This window comes from Gallus gallus, chromosome 1 (genome assembly GCF_016699485.2).
Source record: "Gallus gallus isolate bGalGal1 chromosome 1, bGalGal1.mat.broiler.GRCg7b, whole genome shotgun sequence".
Classification (NCBI taxonomy): Eukaryota; Metazoa; Chordata; class Aves; order Galliformes; family Phasianidae; genus Gallus; species Gallus gallus.
The window spans coordinates 56,011,832-56,036,696 of NC_052532.1; the positions used below are offsets into that span (position 1 = coordinate 56,011,832).

The 24,865-nt window shown below is 41.4% G+C and overlaps 1 protein-coding gene across 2 annotated transcripts in view; it reads right to left on the bottom strand.

The window, feature by feature from the left end:
* The window catches only part of TBXAS1 (thromboxane A synthase 1), a 250,185-nt gene that overhangs the window by 216,566 nt on the left and 8,754 nt on the right, over positions 1-24,865 (bottom strand). For both annotated transcript variants that reach the window (XM_040658534.1, XM_040658556.2), the window contains exon 2: positions 20,710-20,907. In XM_040658534.1, coding sequence (XP_040514468.1) covers positions 20,710-20,807 — 98 coding nt within the window. In that variant the 5' untranslated portion in view covers positions 20,808-20,907. The remainder of the gene's footprint in view (positions 1-20,709; positions 20,908-24,865) is intronic.

The following is a 24,865-nucleotide window of genomic DNA, read 5'->3' on the forward strand; positions in this document are numbered from 1 at the left end:
CTTTTTCTGCACCTAAGGAACATTTTGTGACAGCAAGAAAGACATTCCCGAAACTGCTTCTTCCAGACCTTTGCAAACAGTGCAAAAAAAATCTGCCAATGCCCTGAGCGATTGTTACCTTTTATTCATGCACTGTGCAAATGCTACATGCAAAACGGGAGAGAATATTTTTCTGAAACAGAGAAATCATTGAATCATTGAAGAAGGTACTTCAATTTTTTACTTCAGTATTGATGAAATTTTGCAGTATTCCTCTATCTTTCTCAAAAGACAACCACCTCCCTACAAAACGCAGAGCATACCTTAAAGATCTGAACCTTACTGCTACCGCACTCATGAGATAAGCGGACTCCCATGCATCTTGAGACTAGGCTAGCAAGCATCTCTTCATCCTCTGTTCAGCACCCAGTGCTACGGGACTGGGTTGTTATTTTTCTTTTTACCCATACCACCTACAGAAATGTGTGTGACAGAGGAGAGAAAACACTAAGAGGTTTTTACATGATTTTGTAGGGCATTGTGGTGCCTCTCCAGATGTGCCTTCTATTTCTGATACCGACCCATACATTGATCTTCTCAAAACTTCTCTCGTACATACATTCAAACAGGGATATACACAGTAGCACCCCAGGCTGTCTTCCTATTTATGCTTACGTGCATCTTACCCCTGCTACTGAGGACGAGAGCAGGCACCATGCCTGTAGAGACAGCACTGTGGGCTCCTGGCTTTGGCCAAGCTCGCCCTTGTTGAGCAGTGCCCGTTGCAGCTGAGCTCACAAAATGTGCAGAGGTCCTCAAATGAAGAGTTAAATGCTGTGCAGGGAAGTCAGAGCAAGTCTGCAAAAACATTTTGATAAGCTTGTGTGTGAGTGGAAAGGCAAAACTATGCAATAGCCAGGAGCCCATGTGCTCTGCCCTGGGCTAGACATAAATTCTGCAACCAGCTCCTCTGCTCTAAATGATCCCAGGTCACATTCATACATCATGAAACTTTACTATTGTGCTCACAGTATATAAACTTGGGGCAGGAAGCAGCTGGCCTCCAGCATATGATCTCATATAGAACTGGGTAGAAGTTACCACGGGAGCAAGGTACAGCTTTTTAGCAGATTTAATTGGTGCTCCATACCTGTGTATTCCTGCCCAGGGAAGAAAATACCATATGGACTCTGGCACAGGCACTGGGGCACTGATGGCAGAGAGCACCACTGTGTTGCAGAATTGTTGAAAATCGAACAGATATCCAAAAGTGATAGAAGTACAGAGAACACGGGATCATCGCTGAGCAGAGACTTGTACCACAGGGAGTTTTACAGAAGCAGCAATCAGGGCAAACACAGATCCCACAAAGGAGGCTTCACCTGGCCTGGTGAATACCAGCACCACAGGCCACGTCACAGAGAAAGGTGCAGAGGAAAGCAGTTGTCAAGGAACCTGCACTGAGTGTTGGGTTGGGGCATCAGTGAAATTTGTCTTGCAGGGCCTATAAGCCAGATGATCCTCCTGTAGAGCCCACTGTGAAAGTGACAGCGAGCTGAAGCCACCAGGACTAGGCCCTTGGCAAATGCACTACAACTGACAAGAGCCACTTCTGCCCCAAAACATTTCTAAAGGCTTGTGGAGATTAGGACTGGCTCCCTGCCTCACCCAAGAGGACTTTCACCCCCTTCACCCCAGAGCTTCTTCAAGAGGGCATTTCACAGCCTGTGCAGACTTCTCACTGGTTATCCCAACAGAGAGCAAAAACAGGGCTCTGAGCAATGGATAAGGTTGGGCATGTGGGTGATACTCATTGTTATAATTTGACGCCAGAGTAACTGAAGTAAATGTCATGAAAAGTTGCCCTAACGCCTACATGCATACTAACATGCAATCTCCAGTAAGCAGCTGTGTTTTCACATAGTTAGATCAAAGAGGCTGCAGAACAAGAAGGTCATGGTTTGGTTACGGTGTCTAAACAACTAAATCAGTGGGTACCACTGGGCCTGTCACTTGATCTCATTACCCTGACCTCACCAACTCTGGAACTTTGCGACCTGCCCAGATCAGTATTTCAGAAATGACTGAATTCTTTGAGTATGCAGAGATTCTCTCAGAGCTGGCCAAATAATTATATCAAAAGTCCAGGAAAGAGGAAAACTTGTCCATCTTTCCACTTAGCATGCATTTCCCAACTACTATGGGATACAGAACACACCCGGGAGATGGATATAAAGATACTCTTGCAATTTGCAAGGGTATTATTCCATTAAAACATTTTGTGCACTTAAAACTTAGCAGGGTTTTTCTTTGTTTTATTTATTTATTTATTTATTAACCATATTACTATTTTAGCCTTTGTTACCTTTTTCTGTTCCAAGTTCCAGGGCTCTGTGCAAGGAGAACTTGGAAAGACACATAAGAAGCTCTGCTCTACAAGCTTTTTATTTTTGTCGTTTTTACCCCTGTAAACAGAAAGCCCACCTCCTTGGCTGTCAACATTTAATCATGTGCAATCATTTCCTTTTGCCAACATCCATCATAACATTATGTATGCAAGGAGGAAGAAGCAAAACTCATTTCATAGCCAACATACTGACACTTCTTTGTTTTCTGTGCATCTGACACCTGTTTGTCTGGTTCCAGTTCACCAAAAAGCCTACACTGGCCACATGAATTAAATTAATTTGAGCTTCAATTTTCAAGCTTTTGAATTTGTTTGGTTTATTTTATTTTTATTTTATTTTTTCATAATAGAAAATGACCTACTTTTAAGAACCTGGCTAAGGCTTCTTCCTTAAAGTTTTATTAGTTCTGCTTCACAAAAATAAATCTGGCAACAAAATCTCATGGCTTTATCATGAATCCCTAATTACTTGGATTCTTCTGAAAGCATCAGTTTTAAAGCTACATGATTGCACAAAGAAGCAAAGTTTGGGCATGGGTAAAGGGCTCCAACTAAAACTTATTTCTAGTCTTGTGATTGCTAGGTAGAAATGAAAACAATCTCAAAGTCCCAGAATCTACAAGCAAGTAAAGGCATATTTATGGCTTAAATAGAGAAACTGAAAGTTGTTAAGGTTATGCTTTTCCCCACCCCCACACTGAATGAACAACATTTGGGAGTTTGAATAATGAATTTAAGTATTCAAAAATTGGGCAATTCTGCATTCTGCCCATGGCAGTGAGCACAAACGCCAGAGGCTTTCCAAGCCTTGTAGGGAAGCGAACACCCACTGCCTGCAGACCTGTGCCATCAGCTGCCATCCCTCGCCAAGCAGCAGGACTTTAAAAGCAAGCTCTTATGCCAATGGAAAGTCTCCTGTTCTCCAAGGGACACATTTTCTGTCAGAACTGTGCCTCTGTTTCTAGCACTGACACAGTAGGGATGATGATTATTTAGGAGGTTTGGCTGCTACTGGAGAATTCTGTGGAGGAGCAGCAACTCTTCTATTGCAAAATAAGCTTCCCAAGCCTACCTGCAGTGTTGGGATATACAAGCTCTAAAATTGATTGAATGCTGGTAATCCTGCTGGGACTGACACAGAGACTTGTCTTCTCCAAGTTAACGTGTTATAAAGTGAATTTATTCTCCTCTGTATTTCAGAGCTCACACTTCAATTTAGGGCAACTCCAAGGAGCTCAGTGGTACTGCTCTTGCTTTACAGTGAGGTAATAAAGATCATAATCAAGCCTTCTATGCGCCAAACATATTTCTTAGTTGGTTTTGTTAAGGAAGGTATGCATGTAAGATAGAGCATTGTGTGTAAAGATGATTTCTCCTGATGCGGCCATCTGTGACTTTAACTCAGGCCTTTGAACGCCCTTACAGACTAAACAAGGACAGCAAAGTGTCATTCTCAAATGAAAACTAATTTAAAGCATCCAGTTAACTTGTATTTGGCAGTTAGAGGAAAGCTGGTTGCACGCTTGCTTTAAGACAGTGAGGTTAATGGCCCTCCAAAGCCAACTCCTAACAATGCTGCAATGACATACCATAAATAGTGAGGGCTGGAAGATTCTTTTTAATTCTTTTTGGTAGTCATCAGTGAGGGAAATCTAAGCTTCAGGAATTTATCTCTTCCTCCTCATGCATGTGCATGCAAATGTCATTCTTCTTCTACTGAAGTAAAACCAGAGCTGCACTCTCATTCACCCATGGCACTGCTGAACTCCCTATTCTACCCAGGAATTCCTCACACAAATATCTGGTGGTTAAAAAAAAATGTTTGCACATTTATGAACTCAAAATTGGTCTGTAAATAATCTGTAAAAGTCTGAGGTAAAGAAAATGTACTTACAAATGAACAGCATGACTAAACTAATGAAAAAAATGTGCTGTTCATGTAAGCATTCCTTGTAAAACTGAAGCAAAAAAAAACCCCAAACAAGTGGACAAACAACCTTTTGTTAGAAACTTGTCTGGTACTGGACACATTTGAAAGAATTGGCATTCTAATTCTTCTAAGGACAAATTTCAAGTTTCAATTCATATGAGCCTCAGCCAAGGTAAGACTTCAACCGATATTCTAAACCACGACTGGGTTTACACTGTACTCTGAAACACTGTCAAGATTAAATGTATCATAAATTCAGGAGCGGGAGAAACAACCAGGCCAAGAAAGGGGCATTAGGGACTTCGATGAGGACAATCTCAATTTGTTCTTCTCCAAAGATTAGCTCATTGCTGAAGAAAGAGCCCTAATTACTGACTAATTTGATTCCTTTAGGTTTTGACACAACATTCACCACCACTAACAGATTTTTAAATATATATTTTTTTTGTTTGCTTGTTTGTTTTAAATGAGAGATGGCCACAGAATAAATGTAACTGATAGGCAGCTGATAACCAGAAGGGAATTGCTGCTTCCCATTATCTCTGAAATGCAAATCCTAGACTTAAAGTGAAATTGGAAAAAAAAAAAAAAAAAAAAAACAGATTACACCAAAAAGAAAGAAGAAAAAAAAAAGGGGGAGAAAAAAAGAAATAAAAGGAAAGGAAAGAAAAAAAAGGGGGAGGGCAGGGAAGGGCAGGGAAGGGCAGGGAAGGGCAGGGAAGGGAAGGGAAGGGAAGGGAAGGGAAGGGAAGGGAAGGGAAGGGAAGGGAAGGGAAGGGAAGGGAAGGGAAGGGAAGGGAAGGGAAGGGAAGGGAAGGGAAGGGAAAATGGGAAGAAGGGAAGGGAAGGGAAGGGAAGGGAAGGGAAGGGAAGGGAAGGGAAGGGAAGGGAAGGGAAGGGAAGGGAAGGGAAGGGAAGGGAAGGGAAGGGAAGGGAAGGGAAGGGAAGGGAAGGGAAGGGAAGGGAAGGGAAGGGAAGGGAAGGGAAGGGAAGGGAAGGGAAGGGAAGGGAAGGGAAGGGAAGGGAAGGGAAGGGAAGGGAAGGGAAGGGAAGGGAAGGGAAGGGAAGGGAAGGGAAGGGAAGGGAAGGGAAGGGAAGGGAAGGGAAGGGAAGGGAAGGGAAGGCAAGGGAAGGCAAGGGAAGGGAAGGCAAGGGAAGGCAAGGGAAGGGAAGGCAAGGGAAGGCAAGGGAAGGCAAGGGAAGGCAAGGGAAGGCAAGGGAAGGCAAGGGAAGGCAGGGAAGGCAAGGGAAGGCAAGGGAAGGCAAGGGAAGGCAAGGGATCTCAAAAGAAAAGAAAAGAAAAGAAAAGAAAAGAAAAGAAAAGAAAAGAAAAGAAAAGAAAAGAAAAGAAAAGAAAAGAAAAGAAAAGAAAAGAAAAGAAAAGAAAAGAAAAGAAAAGAAAAGAAAAGAAAAGAAAAGAAAAGAAAAGAAAAGAAAAGAAAAGAAAAGAAAAGAAAAGAAAAGAAAAGAAAAGAAAAGAAAAGAAAAGAAAAGAAAAGAAAAGAAAAGAAAAGAAAAGAAAAGAAAAGAAAAGAAAAGAAAAGAAAAGAAAAGAAAAGAAAAGAAAAGAAAAGAAAAGAAAAGAAAAGAGAAAAAAAAAATAAGCCAAGCCTGCACGGCTAAATGTTGCTGTTTCAGGGTGGAATGTGTTCCACCTTGGGACAAGTGGCTAACTAAGTTACATCACATGCATTTCCATTTGTTTCTGAGGACTGCTAAGGACGCATTTGATCTCCATCTAAACAGGAGCCAATGTTTTATTTGAATATACATTGTACATACAATGCATATATTTGATCTAATGTATATAGCTCATTTTTAAAACACTTTCAGACCGTGAGATCACACCCTGCTGTTTTGAGGAAACTTCTGAAAATAATTAATTATACCAACTACTACCTATTTCCCTTAAAAATCATGGCAAACACTGTCAATTGGCTGGAACACAGTGGCCAGCAGATACCCCAAGGACAGTAACAAAGTAACTGGCCCCCGGATCTGTGGCTTGGTTGACCACTAGGCAAGTGCTTTGGGCATGCTGTGGAGCTGGGAGGAAGGCAGGCATGATCAGACTTGGCAAGATTAGGTCAAGTGAAATAATCACATAAACGTGATTGCACAAATCCCATTGCTGATGATCTCCATCAATTTAACATCACCCTGAGCATTCAGAGTCTGGCCATCCCTGTGCAGATCCTAAGCTGAACGAACAGGCAAGGCCCACTGAGAACTGGTCCACTGGCTCTAAGTAGCCAGTGCCTAAGTAGCCTGCAGCCATGTAAGTGAGATGCTTTCCCTAGATGGGGATAATACAGTCTAGACACTCCTTTGGGTGCTGCCCAGATCAGCAAGCTGCGCAGGCACTATGTTCTTCTATACAGGAGGAAAAAGCCACCCCAGCTGAAAGCTCTCTTCCATGGATTGACGCTCACTGCCTTCTCTCTGCAAACTGAAGTACTGAGCTCTGCACTTCAATTGTTTAAACAAATTCCTGCTCCAGTCTAGCTCTCCCAAGTAAGTAATGACCCAAAGTTCCTCCAGTTCAACAGTTTTAATGGCTTGTACAAAACAAATAAAAATAATGCAACTTCATCTAACGTTTAGAACCCGGTTACTTTTTAGCTCAGTTCCTGGCAGAAACTCCTAGAGCCCAAGGGTCAAGACGGGGAGTGGGTGAGTTGTCATTGAGCAATTGGTCTCCCATAGACCTTTTAATATCCAGGCCCCAGCAATTCAGCAATACTCAGAAGCTCCAGTCTAGATTCATTGTGACAGGACTCAGTGATGTGCTTTTGTCAATAAGTACACACACTTCATGCTTACTTGCTTTACTTAAAGTACAAATCATAAAGAGTTGTAAGTGACAAATTCCCCAGTATTGAACTTTCACGGCTGCCAAGCAGCATGCTGCAGAACAGAACAAGGAGGGCTATAATTTTCTTTTCTTCGTTTTGTTATTTGACCTTCAGTATTTCAGTTTGTCCTTGGATCAGTCTGGAGCTAAATATAGTCCTTTCAGCATTATTTATATGTTTAACCCAAAGCTACCGACATGTGGCAAGGGACTATCGTAACAGCGTTCTAAATTATTTTAACAGCTTATTTCAAATTGGAAGAAGTGGTTTTTGAAAAACCATTGTCTGTTAATTATGATTCCACAAACTCCTACCAATTCTCTTGTGTTTTGTAACAATTTGCACACAGCCTACAAGACAAAGCTTCCAACTTGCTCTGAGAAAGCTCTTGAAACTGCCCAGCCTTTGAAAACGTTGACTGATCTTTAAATTAACACACGGATGATGATTTTGGCCACCAGCTACCTACAGATGCAGTGTGATTTACAGAAAAATAAATAAATAAGTAAAAATAGATGGGTCAGCTGCATCCTTGGGGATCAACAGGCGCAGGGCTGACACATCCCTCAGCACACTGTATCTCTGTGAACTGTTTGGCATGGGAGTACAAATCCACCACAATCAACTGAAAGTCATTAATGTCTGACTAGATACAGTAATTCCTTCCAAACCAGGCAATGTATTTTTCAGTCTAAAGGTTTTTCCCAGCAAGGAAAGACAAAACAACCACTGTAATGATCCTCCCAGAAAACTCGAGAAAGGACCTTCTCAGCCCCAGTTAGTGCTTGTGTGGTACGTATGCCAGCTACAGAGCTACCCAGAACACCAGGATTTGGGTGGGTGGACAGATAGATGGGCACACACATGTGCATGCAATTTCTATCATGCAAGAGCAGTTATGCCTGTATCATCACAATTCTGCAAACAGCATCAATTTTCTTCTATTTACATAACCAGTGTGAGCAACTTCAGAGAAAGATTTATGGTACAGCTTAGGTTTCTGTGTGGGTTGCTCTTTTACTGTATCAGTACTATGTTCAGCAACATTTTTAGCCAGAAAAAGATCCACGTCAAAGATGAGAGAGGAAAGACTTCTAACTTTCCTCAGGTAGGAAAGGAAAAAAACTAAAACCGACATTTTATCACTGGCCTAAACAGTCAATTTCAGCCTAAGAGTTTAAAGGTTTTACACTGGAAAGCCAGCTTACAGGGGTTATTTAAGAGTTCATAATTTCTTGGGTAATAAATGTGACAAGTTTTCCATGCGAACTTTACCAAAACATTTTTAAATTTTACAGTCAGCTTTATAACATGACACAAAATAATGTCACCGAGAAAAATAAGCAGTGGTTGCTACCAACACTTGGGACTTTAAGATTTCTTTCTTAACTATCTTCATTTAAAGCCAATTTTTTGGAAGAACCGAGCACTTAAAATACTTTGTTTCTTCAGAGGAATAGAGTCAGCTACATCACAACACTTTTATCTCCTCAAAGCTCTGAGTTCAAACGTGATAGATAATACAGGTCTAAGCTCTTGGACGTAAACAAATCACTTGGGAAACTTATTCACAAGTATAACTTAAAAAATAGATTAATTTGCACTTGGCAGTCAGTGAGATTTCTACTGACCTTTTCTTGCTGCTCCCTACCATTACTGGAGCAATTCCACAAATTAAAGGGAGTTTTAGACCCTGTTTTAATGATACAGTTTGGGCAACAAATACCTTATCAAAACTGTTTCAGTCACCATCCAAAAGTGTTGATGTAGTAAAAAGAAGCACTGTTAACTCCCATTTGTTGATGTAGAAAGGTGAACTTTGAACTGGACCAGGTATAGTCCATTGTCTCCCAGTAGCATAGCAGGAACGGTGTAGGTTATCCATCTTGCACTCCAATTAATTCAATAAAAATTGCCTTAGCAGGCTTATCTGGATTCAGATCAGCTCTGTCTTGGAGAGTGACCCAGTGCTGACAAACATAAGAATGCTGCCCGTGTACCCAAATGACAGACAGTGGAGTTGCGAACACAGGCTGCAGTTTTGCAAAAACGCAGAACGTATCAACCACAGAATGAAGATATACAATGCTAAACCAAGGTGGTGTCATAAAATATATTCAAGGTCAATAGCGAGCATCCCTGTTGTAAAAGTTCTATTGGTTTTACCCAAGGTTATTTCCTTGGCTGCCAGAAGTCATTTGGCTATGGATGGAATAAGGGGCTTGCTTTGAGGACGTAGTGCAATCTACCCAGGGGTCAGCTCAGTTCTGTTCTACTTCTTTTCTTTGAAGCTGTTTGTTCCTAGTCACTTGGTACCTATTTATATACATAAATACATATGTATACATTATATGTCTATACATACATAGATACATTGAGCCTGTTTACATAAAAGCTTTTGGGAGCTTTTGGGATGAGAAGCCACAGTGCTTTACATCAGTTCTCAAGCACATTTTATTAGGAAACCAGAGGAGGTGTTGCCAAATTTTACTGCCTCCCCCACCACCACCTCTGCTAGCTCTAAGTTCCTCCAACTCTCAGAGGCCACTGATTATTTATAGCAAAAAAGCAGCCCATTAACCTAGCAATTCTCAAACTGTTATCACCTTTCCCTGCCCCTGCAAGGACAGATACTACTCCCCCAGGCTCCAATTTGGGAACATCTGGCTTAGCCACCCTCTCCCTGTGCATATGGGAGGAGATGAGCAGCAAGATGCTGCTGAGATAGGAGACACCTGCAGCTGCCCCTCTGTCGGTCCTGACCTGCAACTGTCCCCATCCATGTGAGATCTCACCATGCACTCTCTCTGCCAGCTCCTCATTCTCATCAGAGCACTCTCTGCTCCATCTCATGCCTGACCTCCCTGTGTGGCTCTGAGGGTCTCACTCCCTCCTTACTGTGTCATCTGTCCATTCACAAATCACCCATTTGCCAAACAAAAAGCAGCAAAGCAAGAGGTGTCATCAACCACAGGCTTTCAATAGGCTGGAGAGGCCATTTCTCATGCCTTCTGCCAGGCTCATTCCTGCAGCAGGCTTATGCCCAGCCACAAACCACTGCAGCAGTAAACAGGAGCCCCTCAGCAGCACAGGCATATGCAAGGCAGCAAGCTCAAAACAAGCTGTACCATCATCTCCTCATGCTTGTAATGCACTCAGACTTCTTCCTCATGCTGCCGTGGACAATAGTCTAAACCCATTTCGAGTGAAGACACAGCCACAGTGACTGCAGAGCTCCTTCATCGTATCCCCTCGCATTGCTGAGCTACATGCTATTAAACAAACATCTCACCTCTATGAGTAATCTTATTATTACAGGATTGTAAAAGAATTTTATTTTATTTTTTAAATGATGGGGCTGCCACTGTCTGGAGGAAACCTGTGTTTTGCCCACACAAAGGCACACGCGTATTTCATATGGTGCAGTGCAAGCTGCACAGAATAGAAAGCAGCTGGAAGAAAATGGCTATAGAGAAATGGTTCTCTTGGGCATCATCTGTTGATTTGTTTTGTTTATAGAAGGAATGAGATTTTTATCTCTGCTCAAAATATAAAATGCTTCCATAGCACTGAGCTCACTGCTTGGCTACGCTCTCACTCAGGAACGTAAATAAAAATGGGGGAAGGAAGGAGAAAAGACTTTACTGCACAAAAGCCCTGAAAATGTCAAAAATTAAGTAGAAAACTGTCCATCAATGATACAGTCCAGGCTTGGAAGAAGAACTGAGTCGCTAGCTGTCATGGAGATGAAGTCCTCCTTACAGTGCTTGTTAATTGCCTGCTTCCATTAAAGCTGAAGATACAAATGACAAAGTACTCGATTCCCAGGTCTCAAATTGTAGCCTGCATCCTGGCCAGATGAACATCCTTACACTGTAAATACACCAGCCCTTATGAGATTCATGGCCTACGAAGACACAGAGTCTTACAGTCTTTTGACCACTGTGTGCCCAGAGAAGTATTCCATCCTCCCTCTATAAACTTGCTTTGGGGAGGCCTCATTCGTCTGGGACTGGTGGCCAAGATCTGATCAACTCTTTCTTTCAACAAGAGGGCTCTGTGCCCTAGGAGAACAACAGACAGCTGCTTTCCACCCCAGTTGATACCATTTCCATTCATATTAAACAGAAGTCATATCTCAAGAAAGAAAACAAATTGTGGAAACACTAAATACTTAACTACTGTTAATAGCTTTAAACTACTGAAAATCTAACCTGCATAACTATGATGTGTGGTATCAAATATGTGAGAAATTATTTAAAGTTTAAATAGTTTTTTGGTAGATAAAGTTTAGAATACAATTCTGAACTCCAAAAAGTTCAAGATTTGTTGTCATAGCAAGGAAGAGTTATCTTCACACTGCCTGATCTTGACTCTTAAGAGGAGATGAGAGTGGGCCAGGTACATACCTAGAAATGAAGGCTTCTGAACACTGCTCCTGAGCAGCCCTGCTTTGCTATCTATAGGCTGGATCTGAAGCCCTTTTGGAAACACCGAAGATGTTTGTTCACCTTCAAGTTGAATTCTCTCTTCAAACAAGAGAGGCTGCTGAATTCTTCAACCGAGAATCCCACACCAAGATATTGCAATACCTCAGAGACATGAAACAATCCAGAATGTTGGTGCTTTGCTCACTTAAATCTATTCTGATACAGATGCTCAGCTTCTCAGTTTTCCTTCCATGAAGCCTATATGGAAGGTCTGTCTCAGAGGGATTGCTAAATCTCAACTCATGATGAATACTTCAGAAAATCTTAAAATTTAGGTTTGTTAAAAGTCTCTGGAGGGGACACAAATCACACTGATATTCTAAGAGTTGGAAGAAGGCCCTTGCAGTCCTGGCCACCATTTCCTCTCCATGTCCCTCATGCTAGTATGTGACCTTCCTCTTTAGTTCAGTTCCTTTAGCTGTTTCTTCCTCTTCCCAGAGTAGCTATATTTCACTTTTTCCCACATTTCAAACCACGTGCCTCCATGACCTCTTCATCTTGTTACAGCTTTACTGAGAGGGTGTTTACATAAAAGCTCTTCTGAGTTTTTGAATGAGAAACCACAAACATACATGCGCAGATTACATCAGTTTTATTGCTACTGAATAACGTAGAAGAATACTTTGAGTTACAGGTTCAAAACTGACAATAGTTCCCATCCAAGAGCATTCGTACCACAGGAGCTTGTGATCATACTGCTACCAACTACCCATCTCCTCCGAAGTCCACTGCCTTATCATCCTTCCCATACCCTTCCACTCCCAACAAGTATCACAAGGATTCTATTAGCTAAAAGGAACCATTCTTTCTAAGGAAGTAGACTTTGTCAACACAAGCATGCGGCCACTGTCCCATGCCCTCCTAATCCCAACATATATCTCAGTTCAGCTCCTTACTCCAGCCTCAACTTTCCAAAACATGCTTGGCCTCAACCTGTAACAATCTCCTTCCATTTCATCTGGAGTCATATCCTTCTGTTCCCACCCCCTTGTGCCCATCCTCCAGCTATGGATGGGCAGATAGCTTCTTTTCCTTTACAAAGAACAAACACCAAACCAATATAATTGTTTTTGCCCTTTTCCCTATTTATTGCTTCCTTACTAAACTGCCCCTCGCAACCCCACGGGTTTCTGCAGAGCCATTGACGAAGCTGATAAGGGAAGAAACTACCAAAGAAATGGATATGGACAACCTCCTTTATGTTAGATGGCCCCTGTGTGAAAATGCTCAGACCCCTGCTGACTTGCATAGTTTCTTCAGCCATAGAAAATGCATGTAAAATAAACAAGTAGTGTTTAAAAGAAATTGTCAACAGTTTAGTCAATGGCCCATGAGGAAAGAGAATAATAAGATACACACTGACCATCATTTTCTCAAACTCATTCACTATTTCTGTGAAAGTGAAATAAATGCATTTCCAGGTTCAAATCCAAAAACACATCTACCTCTTTCTGCTGGTTACCAGCAGTTGGCACACAGTGAGCTCATGGAACAGTAAACTTTGTTTTCGACAAAGAATGAAAGCAAAGAACAAACCTAGAGAGATAACAGATAGGGAAAATATCTAAAGGATTCAAGTATGTCAAAGGGAACTGATAAAAGACAGCGTATCAATAATATGTCAATATTATATTTCAAAATAGCTTTCAGACAGCTTCATTAAATATCGTACAAAACTTCCCTATAGCAAGACAAGGGAGTCAAAAGCATTAGTTACTGGTGAGCCAGCATTGAGGACAAAACACATCCAAAATTGACGAACGTTGATGGACAAGCAAAATGAAATGAAGAAGAATACAGGCAGCTTTCTTTTAATGAAGGAAGTAGTGTTTAAGGAGGCAAGAGGAGGGGGGATGCAGATTTACTTTTCCGCGCTCTGAGGAAGCTCTACCTGTCAAAACCACTCACTGATTTAACTTTCCATTTAAGGAGCACAGCCAGGGTTGCAGGAAACTTGGCTCGCTGTCTGAAAGACGTGAAGTGACAGGTCTGCGCCCCTTGGAACACAAGAGGATGCAGAGTTGGTTCCCCCAGTACAGGTCTGCCAAGAGGAGTGCTGATATGCTCCCTCGGGGCTTAGGGAGAGCCCAGCTCAGTGCCATTTCGTACACCAAGGACAGCGTGTTAAGAACCTCATATTCCTCATACAGTCAGTAGATGGAGGCAGGAGCTCCCAAAAGTTAGTTCACAGCACCCAAAACTAGACTGTGAGGTGCCTGCATATTGCCAAAATAAACAAATCAACCTGCCCCAAGACAAAGCAGATCAGAAGCTAAACCCAACATCCTAGTCCAGGAGAACTAAAGGATTCACAGAGAGAGAGAGGATTCCTGGGCAGAAACTACCTGGTACAGAGGCCAGAGCAACTCCCCTCTCCTGCCTTTACAACGAAGCCCAACCAAGAGTCCATTCCAGTCCTGCGGGAAGGGAAAGCAGAAACAAGACTGCTCAATGGCTGAGGATAGTTCCTGTCACCAGCAGCACTTGAGCACATTAGCCAGCTTCACAGCATTCATAGGTTATGGTCTATTGGATGCTAGAGCTGCAAGCAATGCCAGAAGATAGGCAAATATGCTTGTTTCAGGAAAGGAAGCTAACTTACTCTTGTAAGTCTACCTTAGCCTACAATTAACACTATAATCTTCATGCACTAAAGTCCAGTTGTGCTTAAGGGATGGGGAATGAAAACGTTTAGGAAAAACAAAGACCATGAGAAGCAAGTAGGCTGGAGATTGAATCCTTTACAGAGTTTTTGGGGGTAATGCACTTCTAAAAAAGAAAAAAACAAAAAACCTACAATCAACAAGCACTTGAGGGCCTTCAAATAAACACTGCTGGACATGCAAACTCTGAATTTTAAAAAACTTAAAGAGAGCTCTTGATCTTGTAATGAAGGGCAAGCAAATGTAACCAAAGTTGCCCAGCAATAGAGGCTGAACTCCATTTATCAGGGTAACAGAGGATTATAATATCTTAGCCCCCGAGGGAACCCCAAGGAATGAAGCTGAAGCTGCAAATGCAGAGATAGAAAACTGTTCTACCTCTCTCAAAAAACAAAGAACTCTGTTTACTTAAAAGAAGCATAATCAGAGCAGTGAGTGAACTTCATTCTGGATGATCAAATCTACCTTGTTTTCAGAGGAAGAAAGCATTTAGTCATTTGTGGTATGGCACTTCTCCAAACTGTAATTTAGCAGCTTACCCTGCTCCTTCTCAGGCTCACCTAGAGATGCTTGATTTAGCTAAAAGGGGAGGCCATATACTGCACAGCTGTGGGATCAAATTATGTTTGACGCATTAGTGGGAATTCCAGATTTGCTTGATGTAAAGCTGCGTGACAAAGACCATTTGGAATCTGTAAGCTTTTTCTGTCATCAACAGCAGTTTGTTCATGTTTCCTGTTGAGTCAGATCCTTCTAGCTTCCATAATGGGCCATTTGAATAAAGGGGAGCAGAATGACTTCCACTGACATAATGGCCATTTTAGGAAAAAATAGCTGGGATTAATAGAACACTAAAAAAAGAAAAAAAGAAAACAACTAAACAACTTCCCTGCTTTCTGCTCCTGTGATCCTGATGCAGGAATAAACTGAGAAACTACCAGGTTGTAATAGGGAAAGACCCTCCTCCTTCTCAGGCTCACCTAGAGATGCTCAATTTAGCTGAAAGAGAAGGAACTGCAGCCTTATGGCCTAAACCTGAAGTCAGCCACCGCTGTGGGAGGGATGTGCAAGATGAAAAGAGTTCAGCAGGCAGAGCTCAGTGAAAGTGCAGCCAGAGCCCAGCTGCAGCCAGGAGCACCAGCCCTGGAACACATCTGTGCAGCTGTGCTTCCTGACAGCAGGTGAAAAGCTTGCTTAAACTTCTGAGGATTGGGATGCCTCTCTGATCCCCTCAGCTCAATGAGCCCGACAGGAGAGCAGAGGAATACATCATTAGGGATGGATGTTGGTCCTCCACACCCAACCTTGGGTTTCTAGATACAGAGGACTTACAGCACTACCGGCTGTAGTGAGAGCTGAAGTAGCTTGAGCATATGTGTCCACAATTGGTGCTTCTTTCAGAAAGGATCTGATATGGGATCTTCCCAGTAGCTTTGTTTGCAGGTGTTAGAGACAATAATCTGCACACCTTATACCTGCACTCGGGTCATAAGCATAGAGCTCCAGTGATCGAGCATCTTTTCAAATACTGAAATGTTTAAGAAGAAATGGCGTGACATCTTGTTCTAGGTGGCATCTTGTTTAAAAAAAAAATAAAAAAAAAGATAAGTATTTGATCTCAGTTTTGCATAACTCAAGCCCCAATAGCAATGTTTTGCAAAATCAGAGCAAAATGTTTGCTTGGGACAGACATACATAAGCTTTCTCTTTCATACTGTTTCCCAAAACCACAGTTGTGAAGTAATGCCAAGAAAGTGATCGTATTGTAGTCACCAGTATCAAAGTACCACTATCCTGAAATTAACTTGTAAGGAGGTCTACTACAGACTTCTTGTCTACTAATGAACTCTAACACATTGTCCCCCATACATAAGGAACCCCTGCATCTAAATGCATGCAAACATCTGAGAATAAAGACAGTGTTCATCAGAGAAAGCAAATACTTTGTGTCAGGACTGACTTGACTTGTTATGCAATGCAAAGACAGTGCCTCGATGTAGGGAAACCCAAATCTCTCATTCTGTCTACGTACTTCTGTAACATAAGTGATCATAACACCGAATTAATGTAAAAATGACATCTTTATGAACAATTTAGCTTTTCAGAAACAGACAAAGACATTACCAGTATATATTTTGCTATGCTTGAAAGCATGTAATTAAACATGGATCTCACAAACATATACAAACACCTCCCATCCAACCTCCAAGTTTCTGAAAAAAAAACCAGGTTTGTTTAGACAAGGGGTTGATAATCCAGTTTGAACACAGGTATCTGAATGCTGTGACAGCTTCTTCATAATGCTAAGTTTATGGTACATTAAACTTTAAAGCAAAATAAACTCCTGCTTTCATTTTATCAAATATCTTCCCAGACAGCAAAAAGAGACAAAGCGATGTTTGCAGCTACAACCAAGCACGGGATACCCTGCTCAGCAGATGTTTGAAATGAAAATGAACAATATGTTGTAAAGATACACTTTTCAGTCGAGAATATCACTGGGATTTGTAAATGTTAACCTCATTCCTCCCTTAAGTGTTTGTTTTTATTTCATGCCTGGAAAAGAACCCTGAGTTTCACAAAGATTAAGCAAACAGAGACAGCAGCCCCTGGAATTGAGAAAGAAAGCTCTCTTAGAAGAAACTGCTCTGATAATCGGCTTGGCTAGTAGAAATCACAGAGGGTGGAAGCAACACAGACATGAGATTTCTTCTTTTTTTTTTTAAAGAGTGCTCAGCGTTGTACCTCTGATATTACCAGGCTTTATGTACTTGCCATATATCGCTTTTTCTTTATTGCCACTAAAGCTGTATTTTCCCTGTCTATCACAATAATAAGGAGGTGGCAACAGCCATTGAAGAATCCGTGGTATGAGGTCTACAGGAAGAGACTTGGACTACCGATAGCAAGTAGTAAGGATGGGGAAGGAGCAGACAGATAAACCCCCCAGGAGTAGAAGTGAGCAGGCAGACCTGAGCAAGCTATATTAATAAAAGACAGAAAAAAAAACAGCTTCAGGTTTGTTCACCCCATTCCAAATCTGAAGAGATTGAGTACCCAAAAGCTTCTCAGTACGCTCAACGTTAGACGAGCTGACCTAAAGCTGCTATAGGAAGAGGCTTTTTAAGGTCATGTGGAGGATAAACACAGATTATAGCCTCTGAATTAAGACAGACACAACACGTTATCAGCATCATCCTCATATGACATTAATGAAAACATGAGAGAAATCAGTTGTGCTATTAGACGGTGTTTTACACAGAATTATTGGTGTTCTTGATTATACTGTAAGAGGCAGCCTAAATAATTATCAAGTCATCCAAGTCTCCTCTTAAGACCTGTAACTTCTCCAGAAGTTTATTTTTAAGCAGCTACAGCTTCTCCTCCCTTTCCCAGCCAACCTACTTCTCTCCCCATTTCATATGACCTCACCTTATCCAGAAATGTGAAGAAATTGGTCTTATCACAATTTAGCAAGATACCACCTGTCAGCTGAACTGTGATAAATCACAGCTGGCCTTACAATGCACACACTAACAGCTACAGAGGCTTAGCTGATGGGCAGCAACTCAAGGGCGTCATTTAAACCTCCAAGTAACGCCATTCACAAAATTCTTGCTAAGGAAATAGCTCAATAAACAGCAGGTGACATAACCATGTTACAGTTCTAGTGTACGTTAGGTCTGTCATCTCTTTCCTCTACCTACAACTGCCTTCTGTTTAGCCTGTAAGCCTTTTAAAGCAAAAAAATAGTGGACAAACTGTCTAGTCTTTGTACTCACACAACAGTTGACACACTACAACCCTGATCACACAGCACTATCATCATTCCAAAACTTACAACAACAAATATTAATTCTTCCCTTCTCCTATGACTGCCGTCCTGAAAAGTTACAATGCTGGCAGAATAAAAAAGCCTCCCCCCCAAAAAAGAGGTATTCAGAAGTTATTAAAATATGAGAGTAAGGCTTAGAATGGAAGCATCAAAGAAACTTGAGTAGTTATTACTTTATTAATATGCCCATCACAGCTTAAATTTGTGCTTTCTAACTCCAAGGAGAGCCACACAACTCTGCATGCAACATGGTTGCAATAAGAAAACAACACATTCTCTAGAATTAGGGACCTGCGTTTTATTAGCAATCTTTTACGTCCTCTTTAAATAATTCCTCAAATCCAAAGTTTCAGTTGTGAATAAAGAAGGCTGTGAGTATGAGCCGGTTTTTACTCATTTGCTTAATATGCTTCGATATGAGAAAAAAGAAGTTTTATAAAAAACAAACCGTTACATGAATAGATTGACACGTCTGAAAAACAAGCACCATTCATGTAGATGTGCTTCAAGCTATTAAACTTATGTGTGCACTCACTGCATTTGACTGAAATAAATGGATGCAAATAGCTTAGTCAAGTAAGCAAGCTTACCAATAGCCCATGTATGTTGCCCAACATGTTTAATTGCAAGTTTAAGAAACAACACCAGCTCCTCCTTGGAAGAGTGACCTAGAGGCAGCTGTATTTAATAAACTACCCTAAAATCAACTTGCATCTGCAGATCAATAGGATCAGTGACAGGTTAGGGCATAAAACACTTCCCCTCATAAAACTCCAGTTTCCTTTACACAGCACCTTCACAGAGTTCATCTTTAGCCAGGAAAAGAGAAACGAGGAATGGTGTATCTCAACTGTAAGGCAATTTCCCACCTCACCCCTACACTGGACTTTTTGCAGCTTATATGACAGTTGACTGTTTGTGGCTAGGTGCCTGGTACAAGCTTGCCTTTAGTTTGCCTTTAGATCCAAGTTTATTTATAGAATCATAGAATTGTTGAGTTGGAAAGGACCCTTAAAGGCCACCAAGTCCAACTCCCTTGCAGTGAGCAGGGACACCCACAGCTAGATCAGATTCTGCAGAGCCCCTTCCAGCCTGACCTTGCATGGATGTTTGCAAGGACGGGACATCCATCACCTCTATCAGGGCAATCCGTTTCATTTATGTTGAGACAGAATTTAGCACGGAGCATCCATGACTTCCTTTCTACAGGAGGGCCTTTCTTATAAGAGCCTTTCCTAAAATGAACCACAAAGCAAGGCTCCAGAGAAGCATACATCAGAACACAGTACATTTGTACAGAGCACTTCTGTGTCTTCACAGCCCTCAGCACACCTTGACATTTACAGCATGGAAGCACCAGACCCTTCTAGCCATCTCACAGGCTGCCAGAGCTCACCAGACCTTGTGCTGCATTTCTGAACCATGGCTCTCCCTCTGGCCTGTCTTCCCCTACTTTGTGCTTATGCAGATCCATGGGTCAGCAGCTAAACAGCATGGATTTACCAGAAGATCTAGTGTTGCCATTGTTTTTCCAAGTAAAATTCAAAGGCAGTGGGACTTAGACCTTTGTGATGATTTGAGCAGGTCTTAGAAAGAAAACTGGCTTGCCTACCTACCTGATATGGCAACGCACATCAAAGAGGGAATTGATTGGGCTCTTCTCAGTCTCTCTAGACTCTCCCTTGATATGGAAGCAGAACAAAGCTTGAAAGGTTTAAAGAATCAAGAAAGGTGTGCAGAAGTGATCCATCATTTACACTACTAGAACAACTGTGCTGAACTCATGATGTCATCGCTATTCTTTTCTAGATTAGTTTTGGATTTTCTTCTGAAGCTCTTCTCTCGCTGTTCCTGAAACTATTTCTTGAACCCACACAGAAATGAGAAAAAACATTATTCACTAAAAAGCAGGGTCTGAGGTACTCTAGTGAAAAGAGTCAGAAAAGCATTCCCAGATCAGCTACTTTAATTTCCAAAACAGATTATCTGGACAGGGTTGTGGTAGGTACTTTTTTCCCCTTCATCTCAGCATAGCTCATTGTTGTGCCTACTGCACTTAACATTAGAGTTGCAGTTATTCTGGTTTGTGTCCATTACTCATTGTGGAAACAACAAAAGAAGAAATTCAAGCAACAGTTAAAGTGACTGTAAATTTAAACCATGAAACCTGGCAAAGGTCAAGCGTGCAGCACAGTACAAAGAAGAGTCCAACAAGACCCTGTGACAAGAACTCAGTTTCCCTGTGACCAGCATCAGTGCTCCTGCAGCCTACAGAAATTAATAAGAAACCAACAGTAGTTAACTCCTCAATTTTTATGACAATTTCGGTGAGCATTTGTCGGTAAAGTACTCAAAAGAAAGTATTGCAAGGACAGAACTCTCTAAAAAGCAACACGAGTTTCAGAAGTATGTATTTCAACCTCTACATCCAAACCAGCATGCCCTTCACACCCCTTCCACCCAGCTATCTTCCAGTTTCATCTTAAAAACAGGAAGTCTCTGTAGACATTGGGAGAACTTCAGCAGGCCCCTACTGCCATTACCACTTACCAGTACAGAAGAACCGTGAATACGGCCAGTAAAGCCAGGGTGACTGTTGTACTGTTCAATTCTGCAGAGGCAAACACCGGGAGATCTCCGAGCTCCATTTTCCTCCACCACTGTGCCAGCTTTCAGTGGTGCAAGTGTGCACACGAGGGAAAGTCTCCTCAAGAGCTGATAAACCTCCCACAGCTATTTGAGTGACATCTGCAACAAAAACAGGAACCAAGAGAGCAGAAATACATCAAGTGAAGTATGAACTGCAAACCTTTCCTGTACTTATCGACTGCACACTCAGAGAGAGAGCTTGAAGGTTTACCAAAGGGTAGGATGTAGCAATTCCCCCCCCCTTTTGCTGACTGTCATGTCAGTAAATATTTACATATCAACTGCTTAAGACATCAGTGCGGTCAAATGGGTTTCTAGACAACAAGTGTGGGAGACTGGGGAAAATGTGGGAAAAAGAAGGAGGGGAAAGAGAGCCTGACCCTGGTACAGATCATGGAGGAAGAATATATGACCACCCATCGTCCGTGTCTTAGCATGCAAACAGTGGCGTTCTGTGAAGTAACAAAACCAGAGCATTTCTGCAACAGAAAACTTCATTGGCACTTATCTCCAAACTGGTTATACCTTAAACACAGTAGAGTTGAAATTACCCCAGCAAAAAGGAGGAATTAGGGAAAAACTCTTCTAGTGTGACTACTAGAAGACATATACAGAAAGAGAAACTAATGAGCAGAAAAAAGAACTGTAGCACCAGGGTAAGTTAAGAGTCACTCGCACCAGTCGTTGCAAAGGTAGCACTGTTAGGTTGGATCATCTCAGGTCCACAGGTACCTCAGCAAATTTTCCTGGCTCAATGCAGTACCTCCTCTGGAGGTACCATTCACCACAGCATTAGGATGTAGCCAGAGAATCCCCGGTACTGGGGTTAACATTAATAGAAGCATGTGCTCCTATGTGTTTCTGCACCGTGACACAGTCAAGCTGTCACACAATCTGAACACAGTCTGACTGCAGTTCAGGAAATGGGTTGCCCCAGCATGTGAATTCCTCAGCTCTCTTCCACAGTTTCCTCTCTGCAAACCTCAATCCTATTTCAAAAATTTGATCTGGTCCAATGAGAGAGGTCAACCAGAAAGTAAGCCTTGAAGCATGCCTATGCGAGGAGACCATTAACCTGTTACACACAAAGTTGCTAAACACCAGTATCAAAAAATATTGTAGATTACAACATGAGCAGCTGCAACTTGCAGGTAGACACTCGCCCATCATAAAATTCCCAGAAACTATGCAGTATCATTTGTAACTTACGAAACTATAAATACGCATATATGTACAGCAGCCTTCCCTTAATGCACTGAAAGTTAAGGGAACTAAAACTAACCAAAAAACTCAGTGAGAAAGAGGCAGTCTGCAATGTCTGATTCCCATAACACACCAGATGAAGAGTGGTTCCTTCTCATACAACCCCAAGATAATAGCTTAGATTTAATGTGCAAGGCTCCTCCAATATCACTGTATTACATTTCCTGCTCTTATCAGAGAAGTTAATAATATAGGTATCAAAAAAGTAAAGTCTCTAACACAATGCAGTTTAATTTTAAGAAGATTTGGCTCTGCTCTAACTGAATCACTGCTATTTTGGTTCTCTGTGCTTCACAACTGCATTAATTCCCTTCCAGCCTCAGATCCTTGCAGAATAAGTAAAAGGTGTTAACCAGCTCATTGGCTCCACAGGATAGCACAGTAGATCACAGAAAACCTTTCTTATTGTATTAACGTTGCTATTGCTATTCGGGGTCAATAACAGCTCTGCTAGCTTGCAGCTGCCAAGTTCTCCAAGAACAATTGCAACAAAGCGCAAGGCCAGTGATGCAAGGAATTAGTCAGTGGGCACAAGCCAATCCCACTTTAAGAAAGAAAATAATTAAAATAAACAAAAAAAATCAAATATCAATATGCATTAAATTCTTTCTAAAAACAAACAGAACAAAACCTACCACAAATGTAGAAGGTAAGAAATAATGTTCCTGTTTCACCATGCATTAATTTTTTTGACTTTTTAATTAAAGGCCACATGGTACAAAGGAACGTGGTTAAGTGGGCGACACTGGTGGGAGGTGTAAGGTTGGGCTAGATGATCTTAAAAGTCTTTTCCAACCCTTTTGATTTTATGATTTATCTGCATGCAGAGGATTGATACCTTCCTATTCAAGATAGTGGCAGAAGTTCTATTAAGTTCAGCAAACACAGAGTCAAGTACAGATCTTGCTTATTTTTTAAGAAGTACACTGGAGCCTTTTCCCAGTCACACTGGGAGGTAGTTGGGATGAACAGTTCTTAAACACACACATTATAATAGGAAATAGGCTCTCACATCAGCATCCAATTTGGAAGAGAACACATAATCAAGCTCCCAACAACAACAACCATCATTTTCTGCTGTTGATGTTGGAGTTTAATTTTTGCTTTGGTTCTTAATCCTCAGTACCTGTTTCTTACTAGAGGAGTTTAACTTGGCACCTCCAGCCATTGAGAAGGGCAGCAGGCAACAAAACTCACCTGGAACACACTTAAGTGCTATCCCAGAGTTTAGTACTTCAGCTTCATCTGAAGAGTCAGGGAAATCCATCATACTTTGCGGGGCAGGTGGAAGGAATAAGGAGAGGTGCAGACAGCAACAAAAATAAATTATTCATCAGCCCTGCTTTCAGCATCTCTTCTTTACTAACAGGCCATTTACATGAGAAAAAAACATTCTTATTAACTAATTAACAGCAGACATATTTATCACCAACCTCTCTGTTGTTTGTGTGGAGATACGTTGCTCAGGCTGATTATAAGGATATTTTAGAACTATGGAGATAGATATGAAGTCCTCACTACCCACTTGATGAAAGAAGACAGAGACAAGTTGAAGCGGAGAGGCCTTTTCCTTTTCATCTCTTATGAGTCAGCAGCACTAACTGCGTTTGCCTCCACAAGGCTTCTCTCAAGACAGCATCTACCACAGTTCACAGTTCCTTGATGAGGTGCCATCCGAGCTCTTCTCTCCCGCGGCAATGAAAACCCACAGATCTCCACCTCATCCAACACAAACTTACACTCAGGATACCCATCTCATCCCTCCTCCCTCAGCACTGACATTGCTGCAGACTTGGAGGTCCCAGCAAAAGGCAGACCTACAAGACAGAAGCAGGACTGAACTTTAGCATATATGCATGTTTGCAGCAGGAAATATTAAAAAGGGAAGTGCGTTACTACAGTCAGAGTATAAGCAGTTGAAGTGTTCCTCAACTAGAAGAGAAAAAAAGGCTATCCGGGTTTTCCAGGAAATGTTCATACATTAAATTCCTGTCTGCTCTAATTCCAAGATATTTTTTTTTGTAAATGCTCCTCCAAAACAATGTGTTTCAACTTCAAAACGAATACAGGTGCGGCAGAGAGCCTCAGCAATGCCAGACATAAACAGGTATCTCTCAGACATGAAATACAGAGCTTATTAAAAAGCAGGGTTAAAGACATTCTCAGTAGACCCAAATCACATTAAGGATTTTGACCAGTCTTCAAAGCGTACTGAATGGAAAATGTACTCTCATGTATTTCAGAGGCTAATGACTAACCCACCTGACTAACCAAGAACTCTTGCTAATGACCAAATTCAACTTCTCTCATGCTATGCTACCTCATACATTTGAGGTCTATAATAATCTAATTAAAGCCGAGCCATATCAACTTCACCATAGATGAAGGAAGTCTAGACAGGTGTTAAGTTTTAATTTTATAGCAGTTCCTCTCTATAGAAATTTGTAGCACAGTCTTTAGATCAAGGAAATTGTGTTATAGAGACAGCTTAGCCACAAATTACTGCAAGTGAAATACCACAGAACAGCTTAAAAACATGAGATTAATCGGAGACTAGTTTACATGTAAGCTTTAACAAAGCCCATGTACAGAACTGTGTAGGTATATAACATTAATTTATCTTAAAGACAAAAACCTTTCCAAAGCAAAAATGTGTTATTAACATCTTTAAGGTAGATCAATCAAAAAGATCAAAGGCATTGTTCTCAGAGTTTTCTTTTTTTCTTTTTTTTTAATAAATATATATTTAAAACAACTTTAATAGCCAAAGTCCTGGGAATATTAATGTATTACA